This window comes from Pyxicephalus adspersus, chromosome 2 (assembly GCF_032062135.1).
Source record: "Pyxicephalus adspersus chromosome 2, UCB_Pads_2.0, whole genome shotgun sequence".
NCBI classification, from domain to species: domain Eukaryota; kingdom Metazoa; phylum Chordata; class Amphibia; order Anura; family Pyxicephalidae; genus Pyxicephalus; species Pyxicephalus adspersus.
Genome location: NC_092859.1, coordinates 16521713 through 16538955, shown reverse-complemented (window position 1 = coordinate 16538955; position 17243 = coordinate 16521713). Strand labels below are relative to the sequence as shown.

Here is a 17243-nt window from a genome sequence, read left to right as displayed (position 1 = left end):
CCCCTTTCTATTTAAAGCGGCTGGCTTTAACACTTCCGCAGCTGGGGTAAATAGGGAACATTTCCTCTCCTCCGTATGCATTGCGGAGGAAAGGGATTTCCTTTCAGGGGGCATTCCATTAGGGTGGGACTCCAGAGGGAGAGTCCGGCCTAGTGTGCTCCTGCCTACCCCTGAAATGGCCTAGTGGCCAAAAAAGTTTGCTTACCTCTGGTCTAGACTAATCAGCATGGGAGCCAGGTGCAAGTAAAGGGTCTGGGATAGCAAGTGCAAAGTGAAAGTGAGCCAGGTGCAAATTGAATTGCAACTGCACCTGGATCCCTTACTGGCCAACCAGACCCTTCACTTGCACCTGGATCTTTCTGGCTAGACTAGACCCTTCCAATGGTTCCATTGCTTGATATTAAGGAGCAAGTGGGGAGTGTGAGCTAAACTAGCACAGGAGCCAGGTTGTGTACTTGTTGGCTAAACAGCAAGGGAACCAGATGCAAGAAGGTTTAGTAAGTCTACATCTGTGCCAAGTGCATGTTAAGCCTAAACCCTCAACTTGTACCTGGCTACCTCTCTAGCTATCCTGGCCCACTCTTGCTCCTGGCTCCGTTTCTCTCTTTTCTTCACACATCTTCTTCCATGTTTCTCTCATCTTCACTCTCAACTACCAAGTCAGAGACAGGAAACATGCTATGGAAGATGTTGGAGACTGGGTACATCCTCCAGGAGATAGTCATAGACTGTAGGCACATTACATGTGACTTCTAGAAATCACCTCCATTACACGCCATTTACACATCAATGATTCCAGATTTAAACTACCTAGTGCAGTGTTTCTTAACTAGGGGTTGGTGGAACCTTAGGGTTTCTCCGGAAATTGCTAGGGGTTCTTTGAGCAATGAGGAAGTTTTTGACTCTCAGGTCAGTTTAACCAATACAAAAACCTTTTTTGGTATTAAGGTGAACTTTATCAGCTTGTTGGTAAAATATATATCTCTTAAATAAAGGGAGTTTTAGGCTACATGGTCTGTATTTATGACAATTTGTAAAATGACAATCTGACGCTACAACTTTCCTACAGAACTCCATCTCATGTGAATGTTGGTGAAGGTCCAGTCCACTCAAAACTGTTCTTTTAGTTAAGTGAAGACTTACTGCTTAAATATCTTTAATTTCCAATGGAATGATTTTCATGGCATGATTCCCAAATCTATTCTTGCCAAGTTGGTAGTTTGGGATGCTCCCATTCACCAGTATACATTCTCCTTTTGCAGCCTCTTACAAAATCCATCAGAATCCAGAATAATAGGTTAAGAACTCTTAATACTGGAAACAGCAGATATGAAGACCACGAACTAAAAGTATAATTGTTCTTTTGTAGTAGATGTTTTCTCTATAAACCACCAGCCAATGGAAAGACTTATGGTAGCAACCATTTCCCAGTAGCGTTTTCATTCACTGAATAGTAGTAAAGTAAAGTAGTAAAGTACATTTTTGTGCCCTATGAGCATACACATAGATTTATATGAAAATATTTATAAAATATTTATTTGTACACTGAAACTCATTATGGGGGTGAACTATACATCCTCAATACCTACCAACATAGCTCCCATGATACAGTCAAGAGTTTACCACTCAAAACAAAAACACAAAAATCAGCTTAATATGCCTATGTATTGCTTTCAAAGGAAGAGTTCAAGTTTGTTCCTAACTCTATATGCTAGTAAGATCATGTACAGTTTGTGGTTTACTCTAAAACGTTACATTGCAGAATACAGGCACAGAGTGTAATCTTTCCCTAAAGACTTCCCTTTAAAGACTTTCATAAAAAACGTAACACAGAAAACACAGTAGCATACAAGTACACAAACACTGGAACCAGAATTTCTTTCTTGAAAAATTACAATTTCGTATATGCGATCTTCCAGGACAACAGACCAGGATCCATAAAACAGAGGTGACCTCTTAGTCAACGGCCAACGAAACAACTTTTTAGTCTTTTTTTTAATAGCCTATAATATACAAAGGATGTAAGGAAGACTGGAAATAGAGCACAGAAACATTGGAAGATGGGATCTCAGCAGTGAAAACAGGTAGTTATAATGAACTGTACTTACATATAAAATTAATGAACACCAGGTATCCTACTGGTTTAATAACAGGCTGTAGTCTAACCACAATACACAAGGTGACGGTAGGGATTTTAGTACCCAATTATTAGGGTGTGCTTCATTATGGTATATTTAACTGGATGAATACATTGTGCTACTCTGTACTACCGTTATACTAAAATAATGAATATGTAGAACATTTTACTGAAGAAGAACATAGGAAACAGAATGCCCAGCTGAGCTGGGACTATTAGTATAGAAGTGCACAATTACTGTACAAGAGTTATATAGAATGACTAAAGCATTTTTGGAATTATTAGAACAATAGGGGTATGCAGGATGTCATCACATAAAAGACAGATTTATGAGATTAAAATGCAACAAATAAATTGAAGTACACATTATTATAGAATCTGGAGTGTACAATGTGGAAAGAGTGGACAGCATTGAAGAGAGATTGGCACACCCAGCATTGTAGGGTATAGAGATAGAGGTACACAGCATTGCAGAATGGAAATAATAGAATGCATAACATAGCCAAGCATGGAGATTAGAATGCACATCACTGTAAAGCTGAGAGACTAGAGTGCACAGCATTGTACAACATAGAGATAAGGCTGCACAGCATTGTAGAGCGGATGGATTGTAGTGCACAGCGCTGTAGAATGGAGAGCTTAGACTGAAGAATATTGTACAATATAGACATCAGACTGCACAGCATTGTATAACAGAAAGAACAAGGTGCAAAGCACTGTAGATCAGATACATTAGAATATACAAAATTGTATTGCATGGAAATCATAGCTCACAGCATTACACTATTTTGTAGAACAGAAATCAAGGTGCATAGCATTGTTTAAGAAAGACATCAGAATGCACAGCATTGTAGTGAGAAAACAAAGTTAGAACTTTGTTAGAACAAACTGTAGAGCAAATACATTAGAATGTACAGAATTATAGAGCAGAAACATCATGGTGCACAGCATTACACAGTTATGTAGCACAGGGCTCAAGGTGCACAGCATTGGGGAACACAGGGATCTGAGTGCACAGCATTGGGGAATACAGGGATCTGAGTGCACAGCATTGGGGAATACAGGGATCTGAGTGCACAGCATTGGGGAACACAGGGATCTGAGTGCACAGCATTGGGGAATACAGGGATCTGAGTGCACAGCATTGGGGAATACAGGGATCTGAGTGCTCATTATTGCATAGTAGAGAAATTTTAAGGTAATTATATGTAAAAGAAGAGATTAGAGTGCGCAGCACAGTAGAACAAAGATATTATAGTGAATTACATTGTACAACATAGAGATTAGCATGCACTGCAGATGATTCATGTCCAACTCAATCATTCTCATCTTGGGTGCAAATCTGTCATGCATACAATGGGCCCACAAAAAAGGAGAGCACAATGAGTTGCTGCTTGTTCGTTATCCCCCCTCCCCCTTCATAGAACAAAATAGAGCTGTGTGTACAGCGCTCAATCATTCATCTGTCACTGGAAACAATCACAAAAGATCATTTCTAGCGACAATGCTCGGAAGTCCATCAAGGTCAGTATGGGGCAGTACCCATTAATATAGGAGATAGAGATAGGAGCGTGCAACATCAGAGCAGAGATATTAGGGCTCACAACATTGTAGAATAGAGATTTGGATGTACAACATTATAGAACAGAGATTATGTTGCATAGCGCTGTACAGAAAGATTAGGGTGCACAGCATTGTACAGTAGCGTTAATGGTGCTCAGCAATGCAGAACATAGATTATGTTGCACAGCACTGTAAAAAGAAGTAGGGTGCACAGCATTGTAGAGCAGAGATTAGTGAGCACAGCATTGTAGAGCAGAGATTAGGGAGCACAGCATTGTAGAGAAGAGATTAGGGAGCACAGCATTGTAGAGCAGAGATTAGGGAGCACAGCATTGCAGAATACAGATTAGGTTGCAAAGCATTGTAGAAAAGGACTAGGGTGCACAGCATTGTGGAGAAGAAATTAGGGACCACAGCACTGTAAAGCAGAGTTTAGTGTGCATAGCATTGTAGAACAGAGTTTAGGAGACAAAGCATTGTAGAGGAGAAATTAGGATGCACAGCAATGTAGGCAGAGATTAGAGAGCACAGCAATGTAGGCAGAGATTAGAGAGCACAGCAATGTAGGCAGAGATTAAGAAGCACAGCACTGTAGGCAGGGATTAGGGAGCACGGCACTATAGGCAGAGATTAGGGAATATAGCATTGTAGAGCAGAGAACAGGGAGCACAGAATTGTAGAGCAGAGATTGTACTGCAAAGCATTGAAGATCAGAAACATTAATGTTCAGGTTTGTTGTACGCTCACAGGTCAATCACGGCACTGGAGTGTACCATAGCCTAAAAAACATACACACAACAAAAAGAACCCTGGCACAAATCTGGGTGTTGTTAACATCTAGGTAATAAGAAAACTATTCACCGCTGGGAAAAGAGACACCCAATATAAAGGAACCAGGAGAACAGAAATGGATCAAAAGTTTCCAGTCCAATTATTACTGCTGATACTCGGTAAGTCAAATTTTGAACAGTAACTTTGTGAACTAACGACAGACAGATAGAAAGACATAAAATTATAAGGCAATGCAAAGAACATTGATGAAATGTAAAGAACAAAAATCAGTATTCCCCCTCCCATCACTATAGGACTGTCAGTCAGAACAATAACATTTGATTGCTGATTGACTGCTATAGGTTATTGCAGGTTGTATTCTTGTCTTTGATTCAGATGATGAGTATGGTGGAGAAATTTAGGCCTTCCAACTATTCTGGAAGCCCAACTATGCTGGGACTTTCTGATTTTAACATATGATGTCATAATAAGAAGAAAATAAAATATTCTACAGTATAATTAATATTATTCTATGATTTTCCAGGCTGAAATATTTGAGTGAGGAGAGTTGAGAAAGTGTAACCTGTTTTAGGACTCTTCAGCTTTTATCATTGCAATTGATGTAAAAATGGCTTCCATAGAGTAGGACTTGAGGGAATAGCCACCTTAGCTTTTATACTGTAAGCCTTGTGGACCAATGATAAGGTATAACTGGACTGGTTACAGTGAGATGGACCATAAAGACGTTGGATATGATAAAAAGTATAATAGAATCATCCTAAAATAGAAGGCTTCTTCATGTTTCATTTCCATCACAAATTACAGCTTATTCCTGCCTTTAGATGAAACTATGTAAATCAGAAAATCCTTTTTCCCCCTTACCCAGTCTTTACACCCAGAACTGCTGCTTTAAAGCAAAGATACATCATACCATTGAATCGAAGCTGACAAAGTGGAATTCGATCCGAATTTCAGGAAAAATTTGATTCTCAACGAATTCGAATTTCCTCGTGATTCGTGGTAACGAATCCCAATTTTTCCTAAAATGGCGGCTGCATGTGTGAGGACATGGGGCAAAAAAACTCTGGGAAGGCGGGATGACCAATAATGCCATGCATGCAGCCAATCAGCAGCCAGCCAGCCCTGTGATGTCACACCCCTTTAAATAGCCTCAGCCATCTTGGATTAAGACATTTCACAGCGTTCTGAGTGCAGGGAGAGATGTGTGCAGGCGCTAGGGAGAGTGATAGGAGAAACCTAATTAAGAGAAAAAAAACTCAAAAAATGATTTATACGTGCAGGGAAAGGATAGGGAGGAATAATTTTACAGCATCTTAGTGCAGGGAGAGATGTCAGAAGGCGCTAGGGACAGTGCTAGAAAAGCGATTTACAAGTCCATGGAAAGAATATTTGGGGATCCAAATAGCCATTATACAGCTCTGTCATTCCAGCAATTTATATATCCAGAAAAATATATACGCAGTTCACTGTTGCAGTTATTCGTGGTGAAAGTGTTTAGTGGCCTATTTCAGTACAAAAAGAAAAATATATATGCACTTCACTGTTGCAGTTATTTGTGGTGAAAGCGTTTAGTGACGTATTTGAGTACAAAAAGAAAAATATTAGAGAGCTAGTAGAGGACAGTCAGCAGCTATTGCCCAGCCAAGATCTGGAGGAGACATCAGCCGCTTTCTCCACTAGGCGGGCAAGTAGTAATGAGGAGAGTGGCATGGTAGGTGGTGTTGTGAGCGGTCAGGCTCCTGACCCAGAGATCATTGAGGAGGACATCAGTGACGTGCATACACTACTTGATGATGATGAAGCCGTTCGCACCTGGGAGCCGGATGAAGAAGAGGCTTCATCATCTTCAGGAGAAGAGGGTGGCAGCTTGCCCGTGAGGCAGCGGCTGAGCCAGCAAGGTGGTAGCATGGCTGGTAGTCAGCAGGGTGGCAGCAGTGGGAGGTCGGGAGCCAAACGTGCCCAGGGTAGACCACCTGCTTTGCAGCAGCCTACCTGCCCAGGAAGTAGTGGTGCAGGGGTTCACGGAGGCAGCGGCGGTAGAAGTCAGTCAGTGCGGAGTGTTGGGGGAAAAATCACCTACTCGGCGGTGTGGCAGTTTTTTGTTAAGCTGCTGGAGGAGGTTAACATGGCGATATGTAGAATATGTGGGCAGAAGGTGAAGCGTGGCCAGGGTGCCAATGTTGGCACCACAGCCCTGCATATACAACATATACAACATATGCAGCGTCACCATAAAGTGGCATGGGAGAACCGTGGCTCCGATGTGCTGGTCCAGCCTGCCGCAGCAACCGCTACATCACCCAGTGGCACGCACCGGGTTTCAAGCAGTCAAGGCTCCACCACCTCAGCTGAAGGGAGCTGTATGTCATTTCCATCTTCTGCTGGTCCAGATCCTCCTACTCCTCGTCAGTCATTCCGTCAGCAATCGATCACTGAAGTGATTGCCAAGAGACAACAGTATGCGTGCACTCATCCAACGGCGCAGAAGCTAAATGTGCTGAATGAACCCAGCTCATGTTCCCTATTAGTGGGTGAACAATCCTACATTGAAGAATCAAAAAGCAAGGTCGCTATGAACGCTTGGCCGCCACAAGCCAGTTATCTGTCATTGTGCCACTCTGTAGCCTTCTGATGCTGCTACCACCTCCAGACTCTGTCATTGTGCCACTCTGTGGCCATTTATCCCTGTGGTAAATTTTATGACATCTCCTGCTCCGAGCCCAAAAGTTACAAGGATCTAGAGGCCTCACTTTCACGGTCTGTATTCATACTAAAAATCTTGATGCTGCCGCCATCTCCAGACTCTATCATTGTGCCACTCTGTGGCTTCCTCATGCTGCTGCCACCTCCACACTCTACTTGTGGAGGGGGGCTCTACTTGTTTAAGCGCTTAATAGGACAGGTTCTGTAGACATCTATGTGGAATCAGCTGACGAGGGTGTAAAAGGAGTGGGCTTCTTCTTGACGCTAACATGGACCTGTAAGGCTGAGTTCATACTTGAGTTATTTGGTCAGTTTGGCCTCGTGACTGCCCAAATAAGTGAAGTGTGCAGTGATTCTAATAGTGACACCTGCCATCTGCATGTCATACCGACTCACAGTATTATTTCACTACCACAGCAGACTCCCTATGCGTGTTACTGCAAGGCACAGTGTTCTACACCACTATCAAGGCTCTCTGCAGCCCGGAAATAGCCGTTTTTTTAACGCTATTCGCCGCAAATAAATTTGGATCTTCGCTCATCTCTATTCACCACATAGCTTACATAAGAAAAATGTTCATATATCTGCCATACAACAACAGGCAAAACTGCGACATTTCACACTTGATGAAGTCAAAACCTAAAGTGACTTGGCAAACATAGGGTTATAAGGCAGATAATTACGATTTCTATACAAAATAATTAATTAATTATCTTTCTCATATTTAATATCAGATCTTCCAAAAAGTCAGATATGGGTTTTATCTGTTAGCTCTCAATGACTCTTGCAAAGATTGCAGGCATGACTAATACAGGAAAGAATAGGGACTATCTATGGTGGTTAGAAACAAACAAATCTTAGGGGTTTTTATATTATATTTTTTATATTTATTTGAATATAAATAATCAGTGAGAAAACTTTGCCAACCCACCTACATTTTTGTTAACGTTTGGAGACATTTTATTAACTAAGATCAATAGGAAGATATAATCATGTCTCCATTGCTGATATATTATAATATAATTGTATAATTTATACTATAATTGAGTGTGAACAACAACTATCTACCAGAAAACAATATATTTATGGCTTTTTGATTCCCATACCTTAACATCCTGGTGGTAGGACATGTGGATATACAGCAGAGCATTCCCAACCACAATGGACCTCATTTACATGCACGGTTTGTTTTCTCTGTAGACCCCATTTGGAATCAAGCTTTCAGATTCAGTGTTTTAATCCGAATAATGACTTGAATTATTTTTTTTTACTGTAAAGAATACCTGCTGCTTCTTTGCACACAGAGACATCTGCTGGAGGCTGCTTGGAATATATGGAATAGAGTATTTTAAAAAAAAAATGTTCATAAATGTACTCACCCACACTAGACTATACAGCTAAGTGGGTGACCTGACTTTTTCTACTACAATTTAGTATTAGAGTTTGGTCACCTCCCTGCCCCATGCCTGCGATTGGGCAGCTGCTCTTTTCCTTGAATTCACTTCACTTTAATTATTCTTGTCAGCATGACCACACTTAAAGCAGATCTATCATTACATTTGTAACATTATATAAAGGTATTTTAAAATACCACCACTTTTTTGGTTTGAAGTAGAGGACCCCTTCTCTTCCTTATTTACTGCCGTGGCAGTAATGACTGAATGAGAAACCCAGAGCCTCCTGGGATACATATGTCATGTTTCCCACGAGGCTTTGGGCTGCCCTGTCCATGAGCAGGTGACGTAAGGAGAACCTGAGAAGAATGAAGATAGTGGCACATCCTGATTCCTTAGCTCCAGAACAAAGAAAGAATCCAGGACAGGGTCGGATCGAATGGAATCCAATGTGGCCCCTGCGGAAAGGAAGGTAAGTGTAATTTTTTTAATGTAAATTCCAATGGGTCTAATGCCAACTTTCCCTCCCGAAGGGGTGTCAATGGTTAGAAAAACTGAATCACAGCACATGTAGGTTTTTTTTTACTTGGTTCTGACCCTGATTCCCTTTCTCCTATTACTGGTACCTGCAGGAACATTTATTCTTGAGGCAGATAAGGTCTCACAGAGTATACATTCAACACCTCTCTGCTTACTTCACAGCTTCATAGCAGCCTTACTCCATTGTAATGTATAAATGCATTTTTATACAATTCTTTTTGCAGCCGTACCATAGGCTTTTCAAGGATCAAGAATAATATTATTATAAATAATAATAATTTAAAGCAATTTTTCCCCAAAAGACTCTGTAGATAATATGGTAAAAGACGGTAAAGGGCGGTATCCTTGGTAAGTATTGAATATGAAAAGTGTTTGATTGTTGATCTCCTCACCGACTCAGCACATAATCAGGGCCTGGAGTGAGATGTATTAGCAAGTAATAAAAAAGCTTATAAAAACAATTTGGTCTACAGTCTATTTTTAAATTTAGGCTGGAACAGAGTCTTTCAGACAAAAGAGGGAAGTGATTTGAAAGTGTTAAAGCCGATTGAGAAGTTGCATTGTATGCATATGTGTATGCTGTGTTCATTTATCATGTGGTTTAAGGTGAATTCTGAGAACAGTCAGGTCTCTACTACGAGCATAATAGGCATCACTCAACATGAATAGGAGCAATGTAATATGTCTCAATAAATAGCATGTACACTCTGTACCCTACAGATGAGGGGCCATCAGACTAACAAAGCCATGACCACCATAATGATTGCGTGTTGGTGCACCCAATGGCCAAATATCACACTTAAGTTGAGGACCAAGTCATTTCAGCTTACCATTAGAATGCCATAAAAAGCTCCCGCCAGGATTTATAATGGGACTTTGGAAGGTTATACAAATTGTTATTAATATTCCTGTGATCTGCCAAGTCTTCCCACTCACCTGAAATTGTAAACTAAAAAAGTCACACTTCAATTTATTGGGCAAGTCCCATTATAAACCTTGGTGGGTCCCGGTGCTTCAAACTATGCTAACAGTGCTATCCCCCAACAATTGTTCTTGGACTGACACCTGAGGAAGAAATAAATGTGACATCTATGCTTTACTTGGTGACTCTTTACTGACTCTTTCCTAATGCAAGAACACATCACAAAAATAAGTAATACAATTATTTATTACCTCAATGCAATTTATGTTAATATCTTTGCATTTTGTAGTTTTTTGCTAAACATTTGTACTATATTTTATACTTTCCATATATGATACTTTACACTAATTTTATTTTTATGAATACATAAAGCTGTTTTTGAAACATTTCACATTTTTTATCAATATGAATTTGTTTTTAGTATGGACACTTTCTTCTTGGGTATTGTTCTTGTGTTATTTATGTGTCCCCTTTAAATTTAACCCAAGAGCAATTGCATGTGTTTGATCCCATATTCCAAGTGGAATCCCAATCCAGATTGTAGTTTTTACTTGTGACAAATATGCAAGCAACATATTACTTTATAGGTCAATGCATCTGGTGGTTCTTACAGCCCCAAATGTGTGTTGAAAATAATGAAGCCTTTTCCTTAACCATTGAAAATATTCTGTTGCCAATTTTAAACTATCTCTAATCAAACACTATCTAAGACCCATTATTTGTCCACATGGATTATCATCTTTCCACTCACACCTCCAAAAAAGCAAACGCTGGCTGTCAACACCTACAACACCTACATACAATGCCATTCTGCTCTATGGAGAGGGGAGGGGGAGAACAACGGAGCGAAACCCTGCTGTGCACCCTGCTCCTTCCCTTGCATTACGATCATTCGTCGTCCATCATTCGTGGATCCGCCAGGACGGTGCTTCAGACGATGGACAACGGGCACTGTACACACGCACGATTCTCATCCGATATCGGCCCTGAGCCGATTATCCGGCGAGAACCATTGGACATGTGTATGAAGCTTAAGAGGTAGAAGGAAGAAGTAGAAATGAAAATTTAACCTAAGTCAGAAAAGTCAGACTTGTTGTATCAGCAATAACTTTGTTCAGTTAACTTAACCTTCAAAAACATGGCAAGTGTAGAAAACGGGCATTGGAACTAATATTGGTATGTCTCTGCTTTGCATGCTTGAAAAATGGAAAGGGTTACTTTAAGGTGCATTATCTAAAGCACAGGTCTGCCCAATAGAAGATGTCTCCAACCATAGGGTTCATGTATAAAACATCTAATAGCTCCTTTTTCTTTTCTTTTATTCATTTTCAATGTACATTTATTTTTGTGTTTGTAAAAATGGGTTAACTGGTTTTTAAACTGGTTCTGGTTGGCTTCTTAAAGCACTTTGTCACTTTGTCACCTTTTTTAGCTTTTAGTTTTTTGTATAATAAAATGCATCCAATTTTTAAGGCTTAAACATTGGAATTTAAGCATGATTAGTCTGAGCCTATACTGTAATATAAGCCTCTCGTTCCTTTGTACAGCTGTCAGTTTTGTTCCACTTCACCGGCTTTGCTAAAACTCTCCTATTTTCGTTGGTAACGTTTCCAAAGATTCTGCACTTGTGTTCTCAACTTTCAAAGACCCGGCTCATTGTTTTTTCTAGCTCACTAGTTAGCTAATCATTTTAAAAAACCGCAGGAGGTGAAAAATGTACAATGTGTTCCAATAAATGGTAAGTTGTATATCGCTAACTAGTTTGCCAATTCTTTATAAAAAGCCTCTGTGATGTTTGGCACAGTTCCTTTGTGTGCTGCAGAAACACTGGTAGCTAAAAGGATTTGTATAGGCATGCACAAGGCTTGTATAGGGGCTTGTTAGGGGCAGCTGCTTGGGAATGAGCTAATATAGACATCCCCCAGAACTACATCTAGCAAGGTCCTTTTCCTATCCGGTGAAGATATGTCCCTAGGGATGGAGGCAGCAGCATTATTTAAGCAATGTATTTTTTTGGAGTAGGATGGAAAGGGAAGGGAGGAAGAGTTCTGTAGTCCAGCAAGTGGGGCTGATAATAAAGGTTGGAGTTGGAGTCCAGCATAGGCACTGGGTGATCCAGCAAACCTGGAATGAATATGGTCAAGAATTGAAAATATTTGCCAAATATTAGTAAATTATTTTAGGAAATCCATTTCTGGTTGGCTGGACCGCTCAGAATGACCAATGATAGTTTATCTTCTACAGTCTTGGAGAGCTTTAATAAATCAGGTTCAGTGTGTTGTCGACCCAGATTAGAAGTTAAAGCCACACATGTGTTTTTGTTGTACTTGCAACAGAAGCAAAGGATGCAAGATGTAGATACCGATAGGAGTAGAATATGGAAGGTGCCATGAGGTGTGCTACTGATGTGTAGTGCATCAAAAAAAAAAATCATAGATTTGAACGGATAGGGGCTGAGATGCAAGCTGATCCTCTGGGGAATTTTTGTCCAAGGCTGGGTAAAGTAAGAGGCAATTTTCCCAAAAGGGACCAGACAGGCAATATAAACCCTGACCCAGCTTTACCCTATCCATAGCTCTTTTCATTCGCCCCATGTATACAAGAAAGTATTTAACATAGAATACTAGAATCAATGTTCCAAACCCCACAGGGTAAATGGAGCAACAATAAAGCACAACATTTGCAGTTTTCATGTTATCAGTTCTCAGTCACGCAATTTACTTTTTCTTTATAGGTTCCTGCACACACTATCATGTGTTTCAGGAATACTTTAAATGACGTTGGAACCAGATAATTTAACACTGTGCTAATAGTATGCAGCTTCACTAAAAGCCAATGCAAAGATTCCTAATTCATTATTTGTGTCCACAGGTGTTCTCTTAGCTGTAACTGCACAAAGCAACTTACAATGCATCAAGGAGGAAAAACCTGGTAAAGGTCTGTATTACGTCATGTATTCCATGATGAAGAGATATTCCTTTAAAATCTGTGTCCCTGCTTTATTGGACCTAATAGGTACATATCTGTGATCATGAACTGTATATGGATTACATATAATTATCAAAATTGTGGTTACACACTGCCTGGACCCCCAAAAAAGTCACACTCTGATATAAAAACACACACACTGATATTAATTTGGACTTCTTTAGCTTTGAATATAAAATACATTTGCATTGGTTTTCAATAAACCTATCCAAAGTTTAAGCTTATTCACCAACATCTTGTACTAATGATCGGGGAGATGGACCGCTGTGTGAAGTCTTCTCCAGCACATCCTAAAGATTTTCAATAGGGTTAAGGTCAATTATTTTCGTAAAACTGATGTCATGTTCCCTGAACGGATCTTTCACATTTTCAGCCTGATAAATCCAGGCATTGCCATCCTGGTATATGTCTGTGCCATCAGGGAAAAACAAATTAATAGGATTGAATTATTTAATACAAAAACCTTGATCATTCAGTATATTCAGGTTGTCAGTTGGCTCCATTTTTTGTACACATAATTTTACTAAACCTAGATCTAACCATCCGAATCAACCCAGATCGGAACAAGCCTCCAAAAATTTGGTCACTTTTTTTAACCCGGCAATGTATTTTGAGATTTACTGACCCTCCTGATGAATCTGCTTTTATGGCTGCGGAACAGGTTGCAAAAAATGCTCTGTAGCTCATAACTAATGCAAACATTAGGCTGTATGCAAGTTCCGGTATTACTAACTTGTTTGTTCAGTTCTTCTAGAACTGAGACAACTGTGGAAGATATGAATGTGGAGAAAGTTACAAATGTTTGGAACTTTCTTTTACATTTTCTTTCTTGATGTTTCTGCCCACTGGGGATATTTCTCTAATTTCCTGTTCCAAAATATACCAGTTCATATCTCTTAGCAGAAGTTCCTGGTTGCCAGTGCCTCAATGAAAGATTTTTATATTAGACATTGAAGGGTGACTCCTCCCAATGGGGACACAGACATCCATAAAGAGAAGGGTAATCATTACTCCACTCAACATTCCTAATTCATCTCAAGCACCTTCCATATCCTATTCCAAATCCATATGATTGTAAAATGGTAAAATATCGGCTGATAGTCCTTAATAAAGTAAGACTAGTCCCTCGTAGTTTCCCTTTAATTCACAATGCAGAAGTGATCACGTCAATGGCTAGTCTACATTTCGGCTAGAGGAGACCATAATCCGGCTGAAGAGGGACCAAGGTGTGCGGTAAGTCCTTAATTTAAAACCCCGAAAGCAAGCAGATATTTTTTTATTTTTTTGGAGGGAGTGGGTTACAAATTCTTAGGATAACTGGTAGTTCATTGTTAGGCTTTAAATGACTTTTTAAAGCAAGTAGTGCAAGTGCAAATTCCCAAATCTAATATATTATCAGCTTTTGTGCTTACTAGCGTGATTGGGAGGTTCCAGGTATATAATGTATTGTTCTGTATTTTTATGTCGCATATCATAGATGAACAGGAGTGCAAGGATAATTGGATCTGCCCACAAAATATCAGCTGTAACCAGAAATCTAAATGTCGCTGCAAGGCAGGATTTTTCGCATGTAAAAAGAAAACTTTGCGGATCTGTGCAGGTAAGGGTGTGTGCCAATGGGCTGCTACAATCTTCAACGCAATTCAGCTTTATGTCTCCCCATTTCTCAGCATCAGCATTTTCTTTGGGTATTACTAATCGAAAAGTCTGAAATAATAGGAACTTTATTTTGCTTCATTCCTTTAGACAATGTCACTGCCCAGCTGTCATTTCAGCAGACCTTCTGGATTTCTGAATCTGATTGGTTAGTAAAGGCATGACAAAACATTCCAATTGGAGGAATTGGGATTCTTAGGATCTGTCAGTGTCTTTGGATTAATTACTGTGATGTCAATTTCAGACATAAAGGAAACTTGTCACCTGAAGGGTAAATCTGGCATGCCAATTGGTTGGCCACCAAGGGCTCCATTGGACTTCCCCACCAACCTGCACAAGGGCGAATTTGCATTGCAGTTTTGGTGGGGATGTGCAGTTGCTGTTCCCAACACATTGGCCTTTGGTTCCGTCAGCCTCTCCTTGGCCAACGAGCAGTTTGTGAATCTCAGTTCAGTTTACTAACACCAATGAGTTTTTTGGCTCTCTGTAAAGGTAACCTTCTTCTCATGGGCCAGTAATGTAAGAGACATTCTTCCCACTGCCCACCACACTAATGGATTGTGAGTTGTGTATATAGGAATTATAGCAGGGGTTCCCTGAAGATCTGAACATTATTTCAAGGGGTTCCCTCATATTAAAAAGGTTGGGAATCACTGGGCTAAATGCACGTTTGAAAGAGGGCTTACTGACTTAGGACAAACATTAATGTAGCTATTCTACTGGCTGTATATTTGCAGTAAGGCTACGTACACACGTACAATAATTATCATTGCAAAAAGAACGACTAACGACCGATCGTCCAATAGTCGTTAAAAAAAAGTAAATGAATAGCCAATGATGGCGATGAACAAGGAATGACGCTGGAAACAAACAACTGTCCCGGCGGATCTGATTGGGCGATGATCGTTCACTATCTATTGTGTGTACCGTTGTTCAGTGATCGTGGATTGTTCTGTAATACACTTTCTCCTGCACACGTCACTTCCTGCATCGTTCAAACAATCGTATGTAGTATGTGTACATTATTGGTGGATTATATTTGAACGATCGTATCGTTTCAGCTTGTAAAGAATTGTGCACAATACGATCGTTCAAAATAATGAAGAATAATCATTGATCGGTCATTAATCGTTCAGTTTCTAACAATTATTGCACGTGTGTACCTAGCCTAAGTGGGAGCAGGACAACTCAAATTCTTGTTTAAACCCAGATTATATGGTATTATATTGATATTATATTGATTGCTATATTATATTGATATTATATTGTATTATATTGATTGTATTAAAACTCTTTAATACAAAACGCTTTAGGTCGGGAATGTCTAAATCCAGTCCTCCAGCTACACACAGGCCAGGATTTTCTATAAACAGCTATTTGTGGCCTCTTTGTAAACCATACCATACTTTTACAGAAATACTTAAAATGTGCAGATCCTGACCATTAAATGGAGTAGGACATCTCTGCACCAGAACTTTTCATAGAATGTAGTAATTTAAATCTTCCACAAGATGGTACTTCAGTACCATTTAGACAAAACATGGACCAGGTGATAAACTGTTCTGGTTTTATCTCAAAGTGACACATTCCAAAATAATAAACCCTGCTGTATTTTTTTATAGCTATAATCATGGAAACTTTTACATTGTTGGTAAAAACTGAGGTTTAAATGGATCAAAGTTTTGCTTTTATAATGCATAGCACTCATCCCCATAGGAGCAGCTAAATTTCTACAGGATCCCTTTTCATATGGGGTAAAATACATGCAGACATTTATAAATCGGAGATTTAATCCCAATCTCAGCCTAGAGGATGGGTAAGAAAACTGTTCACCTGGAACATGCTGGAGGTGGCCAATCATCAGGCTATGTGATTTAACAACTTAACTCCAATGTCTCCAGACCCAGCATTTAGAAACATTTAGATTATATTAAACTCTATCTAGTATGCTCCCTTCCACAAAGGTGTCCCTATAAATATGATAGGGATGTCATATAAAGCTTTGAGGGAAGGTTTACCTCTTCCCTGCCTCTGTCCAAACTCTTAACCAACAACAGAGGCTATCATGGTCCAAACATGATGCCGCTACTACCCATAAAGTATGCATACCAGAGTAATACCCCTTTCATGGCTGGAGGTCATTGATGCCTAGATGCCCAAAACAAACTTATCAGTTTTTGTCCGTAAACTTTGCAGTACCTGTTTAACTTTATTTTTAAGGATATATAAGGATTTTTTTGATCACTTATTATGCTAATATTTATTTTTTTTTAATTTACATATAAATAAAATCTAAAATGTCTATTGTAGATTCAGATGAGTGTAGAATGAATCCATGTGGACCAGGAGCAGACTGCCAGAATACAAAAGGCAGCTACTACTGTGAATGTTCAATTAATTATCAGCCTATTGGCAAATCACTTCAATTCTGTCCTGGAAACAAAGCTTACTGTAAAGGTGAGATGAACCAACCAAAAGAATATGAAATGATAGTATGTCCTTGGATATTTGTGTTACTAAACAAGAATGGTCATAGAATACAATGATA

At 39.6% G+C, this 17243-nt stretch overlaps 1 protein-coding gene across 8 annotated transcripts in view; it reads left to right on the top strand.

The window, feature by feature from the left end:
* The first annotated feature begins 1823 nt into the window (after window positions 1–1823).
* The window catches only part of LOC140323000 (adhesion G protein-coupled receptor E3-like), a 35614-nt gene continuing 20194 nt past the window's right edge, over window positions 1824–17243 (top strand). For 2 of the 8 annotated variants that reach the window (XM_072399697.1, XM_072399696.1), the window contains exons 1-5: window positions 1824–2084; window positions 4450–4650; window positions 12923–12988; window positions 14517–14639; window positions 17006–17152. In XM_072399697.1, coding sequence (XP_072255798.1) covers window positions 4608–4650; window positions 12923–12988; window positions 14517–14639; window positions 17006–17152 — 379 coding nt within the window. In that variant the 5' untranslated portion in view covers window positions 1824–2084; window positions 4450–4607. Of the gene's footprint in view, window positions 2085–3642; window positions 3662–4449; window positions 4651–12922; window positions 12989–14516; window positions 14640–14785; window positions 14844–17005; window positions 17153–17243 lie in introns of those variants that run through there. The other 6 variants (XM_072399693.1, XM_072399695.1, XM_072399694.1 and 3 more) reach the window with 6 other exon arrangements.